A 12,441-nucleotide genomic window follows, 5' to 3' on the forward strand; every position below is an offset into this window, starting at 1 on the left:
CTTTGCCCTTTCACAGATGAAATTCCAGGCCATTGGAGCTACCAACATTTGCTTCCTGTAATCAGGGATATATTTAGAATTACATTAAACTTGAAGACACCGGACAGTATTGGTAATTGTTCAACCAGTCTTCTGACTTAGTGTATATCAACATGTGCATAAAATAACAAACCTGTGAAAATTTGAGCTCAATTGGTCGTCTAAGTTGCGAGATAACAATGAAAGAAAAAACACCCTTGTCACACGAAGTTGTGTGCTTTCAGATGTTTGATTTCGAGACCTCAAAATCTAACTCTGATGTCTCAAAATCAAATTTGTGGAAAATTACTTCTTTCTCGAAAACTACATTACTTCAGAGGGAGCCGTTTCTCACAAAGTGTTATACTATCAACAACTCCCCATTACTAGTCACCAAATAAGGTTTTATGTTAATAACTATTTTGAGCAGGTACCAATGGTGTCCACTGCCTTTAAGCCAAAGCCATAACTGTCCTCCATTCTTTTTATTAAAAAAATTGTCTTAAGAATTCTTGAATGAGGTCGAATGAAGTCCCTAAAGTCGGCACATCAAAATGAAAATACAATGCTTCAATTTAATTATTTTTCTTTCATGTTTCTGTCAATGATTTTTTATTCACCTCTTTATACACAAATTTAGAAAACAGAACATATTATTTTTATAATGTAGGTTTATTTTTAAGTTACAATATACAAATTTAAAGGCATCAGTATAAATCAAATATTTACAAAAAAAAAAGCAAATTTGGCATTACCGGTTATTTCCAAAGGGAAAGATCCCTTTCGGAAACGGACCATGTGAGATCATTGGCATCGGTACTGTTCAGACTCGGAGCTGTCTATTGAACAGTACCTATGGCAATTCCATTATTATACTATCTATACAAGTAGGTTTTGTTGTTAGTTTTGCAAATCTGAGTGTCAGCAACAATACAAGAAAACCCCAGCACAAAGCAATAATACCAAAGTGGGGAACTGCTTCAACTCTATAGCTTTGAAAACTTTGCCCACAACAGGTAATAATTATAATGAAATTAGCCAATAATGACGACCTAATCTGACATCAACTTGCTTGTTCTTGCCGGTAACACACAATACATGTACTACCCACAAACTCTTCCCAATCAACCAGCAAATACCTCTTGCTGATTGGCCACTTCCTTGTCCAATTAAATGCAGCCGCTTAATTTGTCCAGAAAACACAACAAAAAGTAACCAATAGTTACAAAGACAGCCACCACCATGGATTACTTGTTACAATACAAATATTCCATGTTTAAAATAAAATATCAAATCAACCAATAAAGCCATGTAGACAGCTCCCATTCTCTATGCCAACCTGTGGATTGGTTGGAAACTGTATACAAAATTTACTGTAACTTTCCAAGTTAGTAGTAATTTAATACTGGTGATACATAGTTATAACTTAACAGTTACTCTAGAAATGTAAACACAAGCCAGGAAGTATCAGAAGTTGTGAATGGTCGGTCAAACGGAAGGTATGTTTTGATTGAGTAATGCAATACCACACCCGGGCAGGGTTTGCCCTTCCCGTTTATAGTAAGCTTGGGGGCGATATCGATTTGTTCTTTTCCTGATATATCGCCGACAATATATTGCGATATTCGATATAATTGCGATTAAATAAATTTGACATCTGATCATCAGTCTTCAAACTCCCAGTGAAAGTTGTAGAAGAGACAGTCATAGCATGAGAGAGGTGTTCTAATGACCTATTCTTCTGGTTTTACTCCAAACCTATGAGGTGCAAGATGTCTCGGCTAGGAAATACATCGCGATATTGCGATATTTAATCGATATCGCGATATATAGCGATATATCGCGATATATCGATATTTTGATTAAAACCAAATCGATCTGATATCGAAATCTTTTCCAAATTAGTATCGCGATATTTGATAATATCGTGATATCGCCCAAGCTTAGTTTGTAGTGACTGGCCAACAGGACCAGTTAGCTTGTCAATTCAATTCGCTTGAATGTAACTACAGTATGGACCAATGAAAACACTGTCCGACCTCTTTTATACTGAGATAACTAATCCCACTGGCAGGTCACTGAAAGAGTTAAGGCAAAGTTTGCAACTAACTTTTTTTAGTGACTGACCAGCAGGACCAGTTAGCTTGCTATTTCCACTAGTTCTTCAGCTTTTTTAATAGTATGCATTTCAAATGAAATAGGGAAGCCTATCAACAGTGAACTAGCCTGGTGTTTTACTTGGAATTTAGCCAGCAGACCACAGTAAAGGGCGAATGCTGCCAGATGTTTGCGCACATATTTTAGTGGCTGCAGATCCCATTGGTTTGAAGTTGCGATGGATTAATGACTTTTTTGCGTATTAATCAGTCAACCCTAGCAAGTGAGGTTTCCATTCAATTGTCTACTCAGCACACATGAAAATAGACTGTTAGTACCAACTTGTCTACCAGTCTCTGAATATTTTGGATTGTTTTTTTTTCCTTGATTCACCATTTCTCAACTTACTGCCTGTTAAAAATGGCAAATTGTTCATTTCCCAACTTGTCTGCTAAAGACTTCATGGTTGTCCATGTATAGACCATTATCACGATGCAGCCTTCTTGAATTTCTCTCATTGATATCAATGTTACCAAACCGAGGCTAGAAGAACAATATAGTCTGGTTCCTTATTGCAAGGTGATTATTAGCATCCATTATTGTTATTCGATACGAGGAACATTACCAAGATGGAGGTAGCATGATAAAGGTCTATACTTCAATCAGGGCTTGAATAGAAAATAAGGACTCAAGTGAATACAATTTGTCAACCAAACTGGGGTGGACTTTTTCAGAATTTTAAATAAGCGAAGCTTTTTGGTGTAAAAGTACTGCATAACAGGCATTTTTTAAGCACATTAACAAATCAATTCATCAGCCATACCACCATAATCAGAGTCAAACAGTTTGGGTGTTGTGTTTACCATGATGTGTTGGATTTTGTCACTGCGATGATCGACCCAGAAGATTGGGGTTTAATATGTGTCTAGCAATCAGGGAGATATTTTGCACAACAATAAGGGAGATTAATATGGAATGGAAATATTCAACATTAATTGGGAAAAGGTTTCCATACTCGAGGGGGGTTTCAAATTTATTTGGAACATATTGGCGTTTTTCACAAAGGTTTCTGCAGAATCAGAGAGAGTTGGCAGTACTGAGTTAAAAAACACACCACTGAATCCATCAAATTCAGACAAATGCATTTTGGAAGAATTTGTTTCCGAAAAAGATTTAGTGTCCCAAACGACTGCACCACACCATGAATATTATCACATAGCAGGAATGGGCAAACCATTTTATCGATGTGACATTTAGAATGGGGTTTCGAAAAAAAAATTGAATTTTTTGCACCATCAATATGGCAAGAATCATCGCAAAGGTGTATCTGTTAAAAAAAAAAAAGATGATCGCTAAAATTTTGTGATCAAATTTTAACAGTGCATCTTTTGAGGGTGCTTATTAATTCCATCGCAGCGACCGCATATCAGCAACCCATCAAGAACACAACATAAAACCACGACCTGATTCTGATAATCCCTTTTTCCCATCCGCCATCGAGGTAGATTTGAAGACCACTTCAATGATTTCCCATCAGGTCCTGAAGCTGCCATGCTGAACTGAATACAAATGTTAACTCGCACAATTTAAAGACGGAAGTATCTTGATCATGTATAGTTGGGAGGGCATCTCCTCCAGCTGACTTAAGTCGACTTACTGCATTTTTGTATTCATGGGGCTCTTGCTGTTGATTACGCCCAGGTAATATTGCGCCTTGCAGCTCCAGTCTGTGCAGCTCCCCGTCTCCCAGATCGTACAAATGATAACTCGCACGAGTGATCACAGGGGAAATCTTCCAGCTGACTTAAGTTGTTTTCTGTCTTTGCATTTGTCTCGCATTGGGGGTGCTCTGCTGTTTCACAGCACCCGGGCAAAACTGCCTCGCTGCTCCCTGCATCGCCTTGATCATTCTCTGCGTCAAAACAAGAGGTTTGTGGCAAGAGGTGTCATAGAGTCACAAGCTCTGTATCGTCCTGCTTAAAAAGTTCCCATCCTACACCCGATTAAACAGGTACACGATGAACTCGTACGTACACATCATTATTGCAGTGTTTGGGATTTGCCTGACGAGGTGCGTTGTAAGGCCACCATAGATCCCCCTATAGCCCTCCTCCCGAGCGACAGTTAGTAATGTTTGTACAAAGGAGCGATACTTGTTTCCTTCTTCTCGCAATCTTGTCCTTGCAACCTCTGTAAGAAGATTAAAAAAGAAAAAAGAAATTTTTAAATAAAGGGCCGTCTAAACTTTCAAACAAAAAATTCACAGTCATACGATAACTGAGTTGCTAACATTAGTATCTGAATTTCGGGGCGATTTTGTACAACCTTCGGGGAGAAATTTAGAAATACATTCAACACAATCGAAACACAGTTTGCATTATCCAGATCTGTTGAATTTGTTCAGTAGAACATGGAAAGGTTGTTTAATTTTCTGCAGAGTCAAGGCGAGTTGGCAGTACTGCGATGTGTGGAAAAAGGAAGGGTGGGGGCAGAGACTGTGTTGGACTTTAAAGTGCACAAATATATTGACATTTCTGAGCAGTCTAGTTTACCGGACCAAAGCTTTGGTGTTGTCAGCAGCAGAGAGTGTGGATTTGATTAACATGTGTTATGACATGTGTGCCCTTGTTTAAACCATGAGTATTTTGTAAACAATTGGGTAAGTATTGCATTCTGCTCTACCAGCCAGGTTCCTAGTGGATGATACCCATGCCTACATCTTTATGTACTGTGGAGGTGGTAACCAAGTTTTAGCAACAGGAGTAGGTGGCATTGTACCACTGGTGGCAGTTGATTAGGGTTGATCATCCAAACCAGTTAAGTGTAGTCCTAACCTCAAAGTCCCCGCCTCTCAGGGAACAATTCATAGGGAAAGAAAACAAACTTACCGTGTGGATATGCTACAGTGGCTGCTATCGTCTTGGACATGGCAGCCGCCCCCATGAATTTAACAAAGTCCAGCTTCTTTCTCTCATCAGGCAGACCACTTTCCCTCTCCGTCAGCAACGACTTTATGTGCTCGTAGATGACAAAGTGTATAGCCGTCTCCGAGATGCCCATATAGGATGCCGAGATGCCCCGGTAGAAACCTCTGATACCTTCTCTACTGTGTACATACTGAGCGCAGCGAAACATGTTTGCATGCCTCTTGCCGTTTCTGTATGCCAAACAAATCAATCAACCAATCAATCAATCTACCAGCTGAAGGGAAATTATACCTTTGCTTTTTGAAACCAGTAGATTGCTTCAATCCTGTTTAAGTATAATACAACAGAACTAATCTCATTTCAAAAGCAGGTTGCGTTTTTGAGATATCCCCGAAAAAATCCAGAGCAAGTTATGTTCATGCAGGAAGAGTAATTCCGAATAGGAATAAACAATCTGAGAAGTGTTATGACAGAACATGTTACTTACACTTGTTCCAATTGTAGTCTCGTTTTGACCAGCCATATTGGATTTGTTAGTGTGCACGCTGTAAAACCTGAGAAAGAAACCAAAAGGAAATGTTACAAAACTGTTGTAAAAAATTAAGGGTTGTTTATTTTTTTAACATACAATTTTGAACTAACACACTCCTAAAATATTTATCAAGAAACTACACTACAAATGTAAAATATCACATGACATCATTACTCTGGTGAGTCAAATTTTGTTATATAATCGCTGATTTTTGGCATACAAATTTTATTGCCTTGAAATTGTGCCGTGGTGTCAAGATGACGAAGAGGAAAACGTTACTTTACCTGCAAATCCTGCAGACAGCAGGTGCACAAGTGAAGACTCTGGTGTTAATCTGTCGTTCAGGAAGCCCTTTGTTTCTGCATAAGCACCAAAGTAGATCGCTCTGAAAACAACAAAGAAAAAAAACAAATGCAAAGTTATCGGTGGGGAAATTAAACCTTCAAGAAATACACCATTTTCAAACATCTGGAACTTGAAGATCAAGTTGATAACTTGGACCCAACTCTTCATGGAGACAACGGAGTACACAAATGAAAAATTGCCTCGCCCCCTGAAAAAAACAACCCATACTTAAATGAGATTCTAATTAACAAAGCATTGTATCTTGCTCAAAGTAGCGCATTTGTACACAGAAAACAAGTATGTGCGAGATACAATATTTATGCAAGAACCTTTTGTTGTTTAAATAATATGTTGTTTTCTGCACCGTTGTGATGATTAGTGACCAGGTATCTGGCCCGATGATAACCGACAGTAAAATTATCTGCAGGCCATTTCTATTGTTTTCTGTTTCTACGTTGCATCATCAGCTACCAAGATGTTGAAATGAAGTTGTTTGGCAATTGGCATTTTAAGCATGTGGTTTTTATTTTCACACAATGGTCAGCTGATAAAACTCCACAGGAAGTCCCCTTCCAGGCCAGGAACTTTGGATTTCTATTGTTTCATTGTTTGAAGGGGGTATTGTTTCGTTGATTGAAGAAGATATTATGTCAAACAAATAGGGACTAAATCCCTAAATGTTTGCAAGATGTAGCCTTCCAACGTATACCTGAGCATAATTTCAAAGCACAAATTGATTGCTTAACAACTGGCTGAGCACTAATATAAAAAAAAACCAGCAGAATTGTGCATGTTATTCGGTATTTTGACTGGTAACCTTTGTCCAGAAAGGTTGTGCTTGGCCACTTCTTTAATGCTTAAGCAGCTCAATAAAGTTGGGCCTCAATGTCATCAATCATATCACTCTCATTAAAGGAACACGTTGCCTTGGATCGGACAGGTTGGTCAAAACAAAAGCGTTTGTAACCGTTTTTTATATAATGCATATGGTTGGAAAGATGTTTTAAAAGTAGAATACAATGATCCACACAAGTTTGCCTCGAAATTGCGTGGTTTTCCTTCTACTGTGCGAACTAACACGGTCAGCCATTTATGGGAGTCAAAATTTTGACCCCCATAAATGGCCGACGTGTTAGTCGACAAGGTAAAAGGAAAACCACGCAATTTCAAGGCATGTTTGTGTGGATCATTGTATTCTACTTTTAAAACATCTTTCCAGCCATATGCATTTTATAAAAAACGGTTACAAACACTTTCCAAATACCAACTCGACCGATCCAAGGCAATGTGTTCCTTTAAGTGTTCCGATTCTGTATTCCAACAGAAATCCAAAGAGGAAAATCCTCCGCTTTGTTCCAATCAACCTTCCAGATTTAAGCAATTCCTTAAACAACTTTAGCTGCAAGCAAAAAAAAAAAAAAAAAAAAAAAAGAAACCTAACACAATATGGAAACTAGAGTCAGGTATGCCACATAATCGTGGTAAGTGAAGTTATGTCTGATCCCCCCACCAACACTCCTTAACCGGAATGAACCAGCTTAATCATTACACAGATGGCCTCGGTAACACGCAATTGAATCAACATTACAAATAACAATTCACTGACTTGGTGAAATGGCCGAACACAGTCCTTGGCTCAGATTAAATGCCTCATTATCGAGTCTCATGGCCTAGCACTGCACAGTAAACAGGACAGCAGCAAGCATAGCATACCCCGAGTTTCTCAGAAACACAGTATTTCACCAGTCCATTTAGAGTTTCTCAGAAATACATACCCAGTCCATTTAGGTTTCTGAACCTCGAGGTTTGAAAATATTGTCTTTCTACCCTTCTCTTCAACTCTTCTGCAGAGTGTCTATTATTTATGCATCTGACCCTATTGATTGTTGAGTCAGGCACTGAATTGAACATTTTGGTCAACCTTCAGTTCCCAATAACTTTGGGTTCACATTACATTGCTTTAACCCATGTGAAGCATACCAGTTCTTGCACTTTTACATGCAAACACCTTAGTAGAAGCGACCATTATTGGTGCTTTGTTGAGTGCTTAGAATCTCAAGAATTCTTTAAGACAATTTGGAGGGGGGGGGGTACTTATGTTCAAGATGATAATTGTGTTAAATATGGGAACCTGCGGGGAGCTACCCCTTGCCCCCATATTGGACATGGTATATGAGCAATTTACCCCAGTAGTTTAGTCTGGTTCCTTTCTTAAAAATAGCTTACCTTGAGGGTGCTACACCAATGAGATTAGGTCCAAGACCCCTGAAGAGAGCAGCAACACCTTCCTTTTCAACAACGTACCTGAAAAGGTGGAAACAAAAATGGTAAATTGAGAGAACGAATAACCCCAAGCTGCTGTGTGACAATTAAAAAGTATGACAAATTTAGTTCACTTTTTCAAAACACCATGACTGCTACAATAATATCACTTTCAGTCTGCAGTATACATCACTTTTCTATTCGGACACTAAGTTAGTCAATAGCACTCCACACTTAAATAATCACTTTTGCTACTAAAAACCTACCAAAAAACCCCACATGTTAGACAAACATTCTACCAGTTGTGCGATCAATGGCACACACATCACTGATATGCAGCAAAACTTCACTAGCAGTAAGACAGTACTCACGGAAAAACTTGACAGGTGTTCACACATTCTGTACTGTATGTCAGTAAATTTGTCATGTTTGTCTTAGATCTGGGTATTTAGCTTCTATTTTCAGCAACAGTTTTGCATGCTTTTACAATTTGCATTTATTTTCTGTCGGAACTCAGACCTGCTATCTGAGACATTGAACAAAAATACAGAAAAAGTGGATCGAGTACAGAACTCACTTTTTAAACTGTGTTAAGTTGATTTGTTTACAATTTAAAAAATGTGTAGCATATGGACAATCAATGTAAGCTAGTTCAGCATATTTTGCACTAAGCATAGAAACTCAATCAATCAAATCGATACAAACATGTGCGTTCTTTGATTCGGTTGAGTAGTTGGGTCAGTTATTGAACGACACACTTCATTGTGCAGTTCATTGCTGAGGTAATTCAAATGGAATTTCCAGCTTTCTTCCCCTATGGGTGTTTGTAATGATGCAACTGTGTCCCGACACAATTCATATGGTTACCAGATTCTCGGGAAAAAAAACCATCCCATGCCACATCTTTTTTCAGTCTCAATGTCGTTTTTATGGAAAAGGTCTACCATGGCCTGATACTTCACGGAGGCAACAAAGGCGATTGCCTCTGTGCCCCTTTGTCGTTGCCTTGGTGCCCTTGAAATACTCCAGAAGAAATTTACAATTTTCTCATAGAGTGCCCTTTACCAAGGAGAAAATACATTGGCGCCCTTGCCCTTAAACGAAGCACACATGCGTGACCTACTGATGTGGCTTTCATCACAGTTGTCAAAGTCCAATCAAACCAACACTGACAGTGATAACTCGACCACATAGCGCATTTTTAACAACAGTCCCTTCTCCTTTGCACTAGCAGCATGGCACATTCTAAGTATCATGTTCTCCACATTCCAATTCGTGATCATTGGATTATCTCCCAGGAGTTAAAATAAAAAGGGCATGGTGCATCTCAACAAGAATTTGCATTCAATGGACTAAGGATAAAGAGAACCAGTTCAATAACTATTTGAAATGTTTTATGCACGAGTATTGATGATCCATGAAATTAAAATTTGTAAACAACTAAAATTGTTCTCTCGTAACAGTGGTCTGTTGGCCAAGTGCCAGTTTAACACACATGAGGACCAGTCAGAATTCTCTTCAAACAAGTTAACCAGACTAAAGTCACCAGTTAAAAAACCATGTCACATGTACTATCTGTGACTGGTATCCTGCTTATTTTTTTGCTTAAGCATCTCTATATTAATTTGAGCACAGGTTTAACCTAGTCGACCTGACTAGGTGGACAGAGGTTCTCAAGTGGACTTTGGCTAGCAAAACCACTGTTGAAATGAACAACACCTGATTTCAACTTACCTAAGACATTTGACAACGCCAAGCGACTGTCTTGAGATACTGCTAACTTGAGCAACGCCCCCATTTGCTGTTGACAGACTGGCTTGCGAAACTGTTGGTATATACTCTGTTCGTAGACATGTGTTGGACGACTGTAGCCTAGTTTTTATAACCTCCAGTGGACACGTTAAAATTGCACCTACTGTACCGCCAGCTCTATAGATACAATTGGGAAACAAAATATTAATTCATGTCAAACTGTAAATAAAAACAAATCAACAAATTGCAAATGTTCCAATATACATAAAAAGTTTAGTTTCCACCTGGTAAAGCTTTTGTACAAACAGGGCTTAACACTATCTTTAATCAATTAAAGCATCAGACATTGGAATTTGAGACCTTGTTCAAACTGACAAACATTGGCTGATTAAATACAGGTCAGGTGCTCGAGCCTTGAACAATGCATGTCAAGTTTGCACCAGTTCACGGCGGTTCACACGTACACCACTTCACGTGGAGTCCGAACCTTTGCATTTCAAATGACATTTTATTATATAGCACAATGGCTACACAAATCTTGCGTTCAATGATTATGAAGGGGCAAAATCTTTGATTGTAGAATGTCACGTTGATCAGTTTAGGTACAGAAAATGCTTATATTCATAATTTATCACCACTTGAAATTTATGTCAACACATTTTTTATCATCAAATGAACTAATTTTGCACAATAACAAAGGTGTCAGTTTTCCTCTGCCCACAAAATCGATTCCACACATAGCCAGTCAGGGCGTAGTAAATATATTTGGTCACAGTTACAAATTATAGAAACGACAATGCATAATAATATTTAATGTGACAACTACTTTTCACCAAGGGCCTTTTACGACTATAAGATACAGGTGTAAGATATTATTGTTTGGGTCTAAAATAACAAATATAAACAAAAACAAAACAGTTGGATACATTCAGGGTAGGGTTAGGGTTAGGGTTTTGCTGAACTTGGTGGTATATTAATAAGATCCAGACGTCATCATGAGACCTCCATCAATTATAAACATGGTTATTGCAATCGGTGGAATCAATTAAAAATTGCACAAGTTTTAATTGGAAAACTAAATAAAATAGTTTAAACTTTACGCCAAGCAAGTGGTGCATTATATTTAATTTTACCATTTTTATAATCAAATACTTCTAATACTTGAGAAAGATTAGGCCTACTTTTCTTGGACCCACCCTTATGGTCAGATGACCATCATGTCAGCAGAATGCCAATTTACCTGACCTGGATTATAAACACAACATCAATGACCCATCCACAAAATTGAGGGTCGAAAACCAAACAACTATCTAGTGCTCAAAAATGTGATAAATCTTCTTTTTCGTTTTAAATTACACATATTTTAATACAGAATGAGCCAGATTCGATGTCGTTACATATAACCAGCTTAGGAGCGGCTCTTCGGCATTTACATTGCGACATGCTGCTGCTACCAGGGCTCAATCGCAGTGGAACCGAAAATGTGGATAACGTTTTTATGATGTAATTTGAGTCGGCTGGATCGAGGCAAAAGTTTGTTAGTGAAAGGGGCTTGTTACCTAACTTAAACTTCCACGTAAAAGCTACTGTACTCACCCTCCTGCGATAACATGGGTCATATGCGCCGAAACCATTTGATTATGCATCTTGGTGTATTCAGCTTTTTCAGCATTTGATCCTGAAACTGCCATACAAAGTATCCATTCCTTTTTCACAAGATTTGGGATATAACCAAAACACACCTTTCGTCAGCGTAGAACAAGTTTTCTGTGTACTAAATGTACACGTTTTTCTCACTGCCATTCGATCACAGGTAATTTCCGATCAAACGTTCCCCACAAGTTGTCACGCGGCCGCAACATGATGAAAACATTGCATACGACTTGCCGATTGGTCACATTTTCCACAGTAGAGGTCACGGACCGAGCTGCACGTGAAGCAATTGAGCTGATTGGCTGCTATTTTAAGACGTAATTGGTATAGCATGACGAATGACGACCCCGAAGAAATTTACATAGAGGTTACACAAAAATGGCCTTGGTTTTACGAATATGGAGCGCGGAATGTGAACTAAACTTAAAACCAATGACGTGGTTTATTATTGTAATGTACTGTGTGCTCTTGGGAAATATTTACGCGGAAAATCGTGGTCATTTTAGTGGTTAGACTGCCAGGACTTTCACAACAATTTTGTGTGTTCAAATTCTGCCTTTGCTAACCGCTGAGTTCTCAACATTCTAGTTTATTGATTTGTACAAATCATAATTATAATGCCTGTTTATTGATATTGTTTGTATATTTGATGCATGTTTTCGTCCAGTTTTGTGCATAATTTATATTTTCTTAAAGATGCTTTTGTGTGTGGGTGTGTGTGTGTGTGTGCATAGATTTTATCCATTTATTGTTTATTTAAATTTTCTTAACTTTTTAAATTCAAATGGTGAAAAGTTTTTATTTTATTTTATTCAAACAAAACAAAAATAAACCATATTGTAATAGATGTTATGA

At 38.1% G+C, this 12,441-nt stretch overlaps 1 protein-coding gene across 1 annotated transcript; it reads right to left on the reverse strand.

The window, feature by feature from the left end:
* Window positions 1–581: 581 nt before the first annotated feature.
* LOC139950637 (solute carrier family 25 member 36-A-like) lies at window positions 582–11,771 on the reverse strand. Its single transcript, XM_071949416.1, has 7 exons — window positions 11,530–11,771; window positions 9,916–10,110; window positions 8,146–8,223; window positions 5,859–5,959; window positions 5,530–5,596; window positions 5,004–5,272; window positions 582–4,305 (listed from the first exon to the last, which is right to left on the reverse strand). Exons 1-7 carry the CDS (start codon window positions 11,622–11,624, stop codon window positions 4,109–4,111), a joined length of 1,002 nt encoding a protein of 333 aa, XP_071805517.1. The 5' UTR covers window positions 11,625–11,771; the 3' UTR covers window positions 582–4,108.
* Window positions 11,772–12,441: the final 670 nt, after the last annotated feature.

This window comes from Asterias amurensis, chromosome 18 (assembly GCF_032118995.1).
Source record: "Asterias amurensis chromosome 18, ASM3211899v1".
Lineage (NCBI taxonomy): Eukaryota > Metazoa > Echinodermata > Asteroidea > Forcipulatida > Asteriidae > Asterias > Asterias amurensis.

What these genes read in the sequence shown, in the direction of transcription:
- LOC139950637 (XM_071949416.1), bottom strand. Translation starts at nt 11,624, where the DNA reads ATGGCAGTTTCAGGATCAAATGCTGAAAAAGCTGAATACACCAAGATG. An exon ending in ACCCATGTTATCGCAGGAGG is followed by an intron (nt 10,111 to 11,529) that starts GTGAGTACAGTA and finishes TTGTATCTATAG; the next exon opens with AGCTGGCGGTACAGTAGGTG. An exon ending in ATTGGTGTAGCACCCTCAAG is followed by an intron (nt 5,960 to 8,145) that starts GTAAGCTATTTT and finishes TGTTGTTTTCAG; the next exon opens with AGCGATCTACTTTGGTGCTT.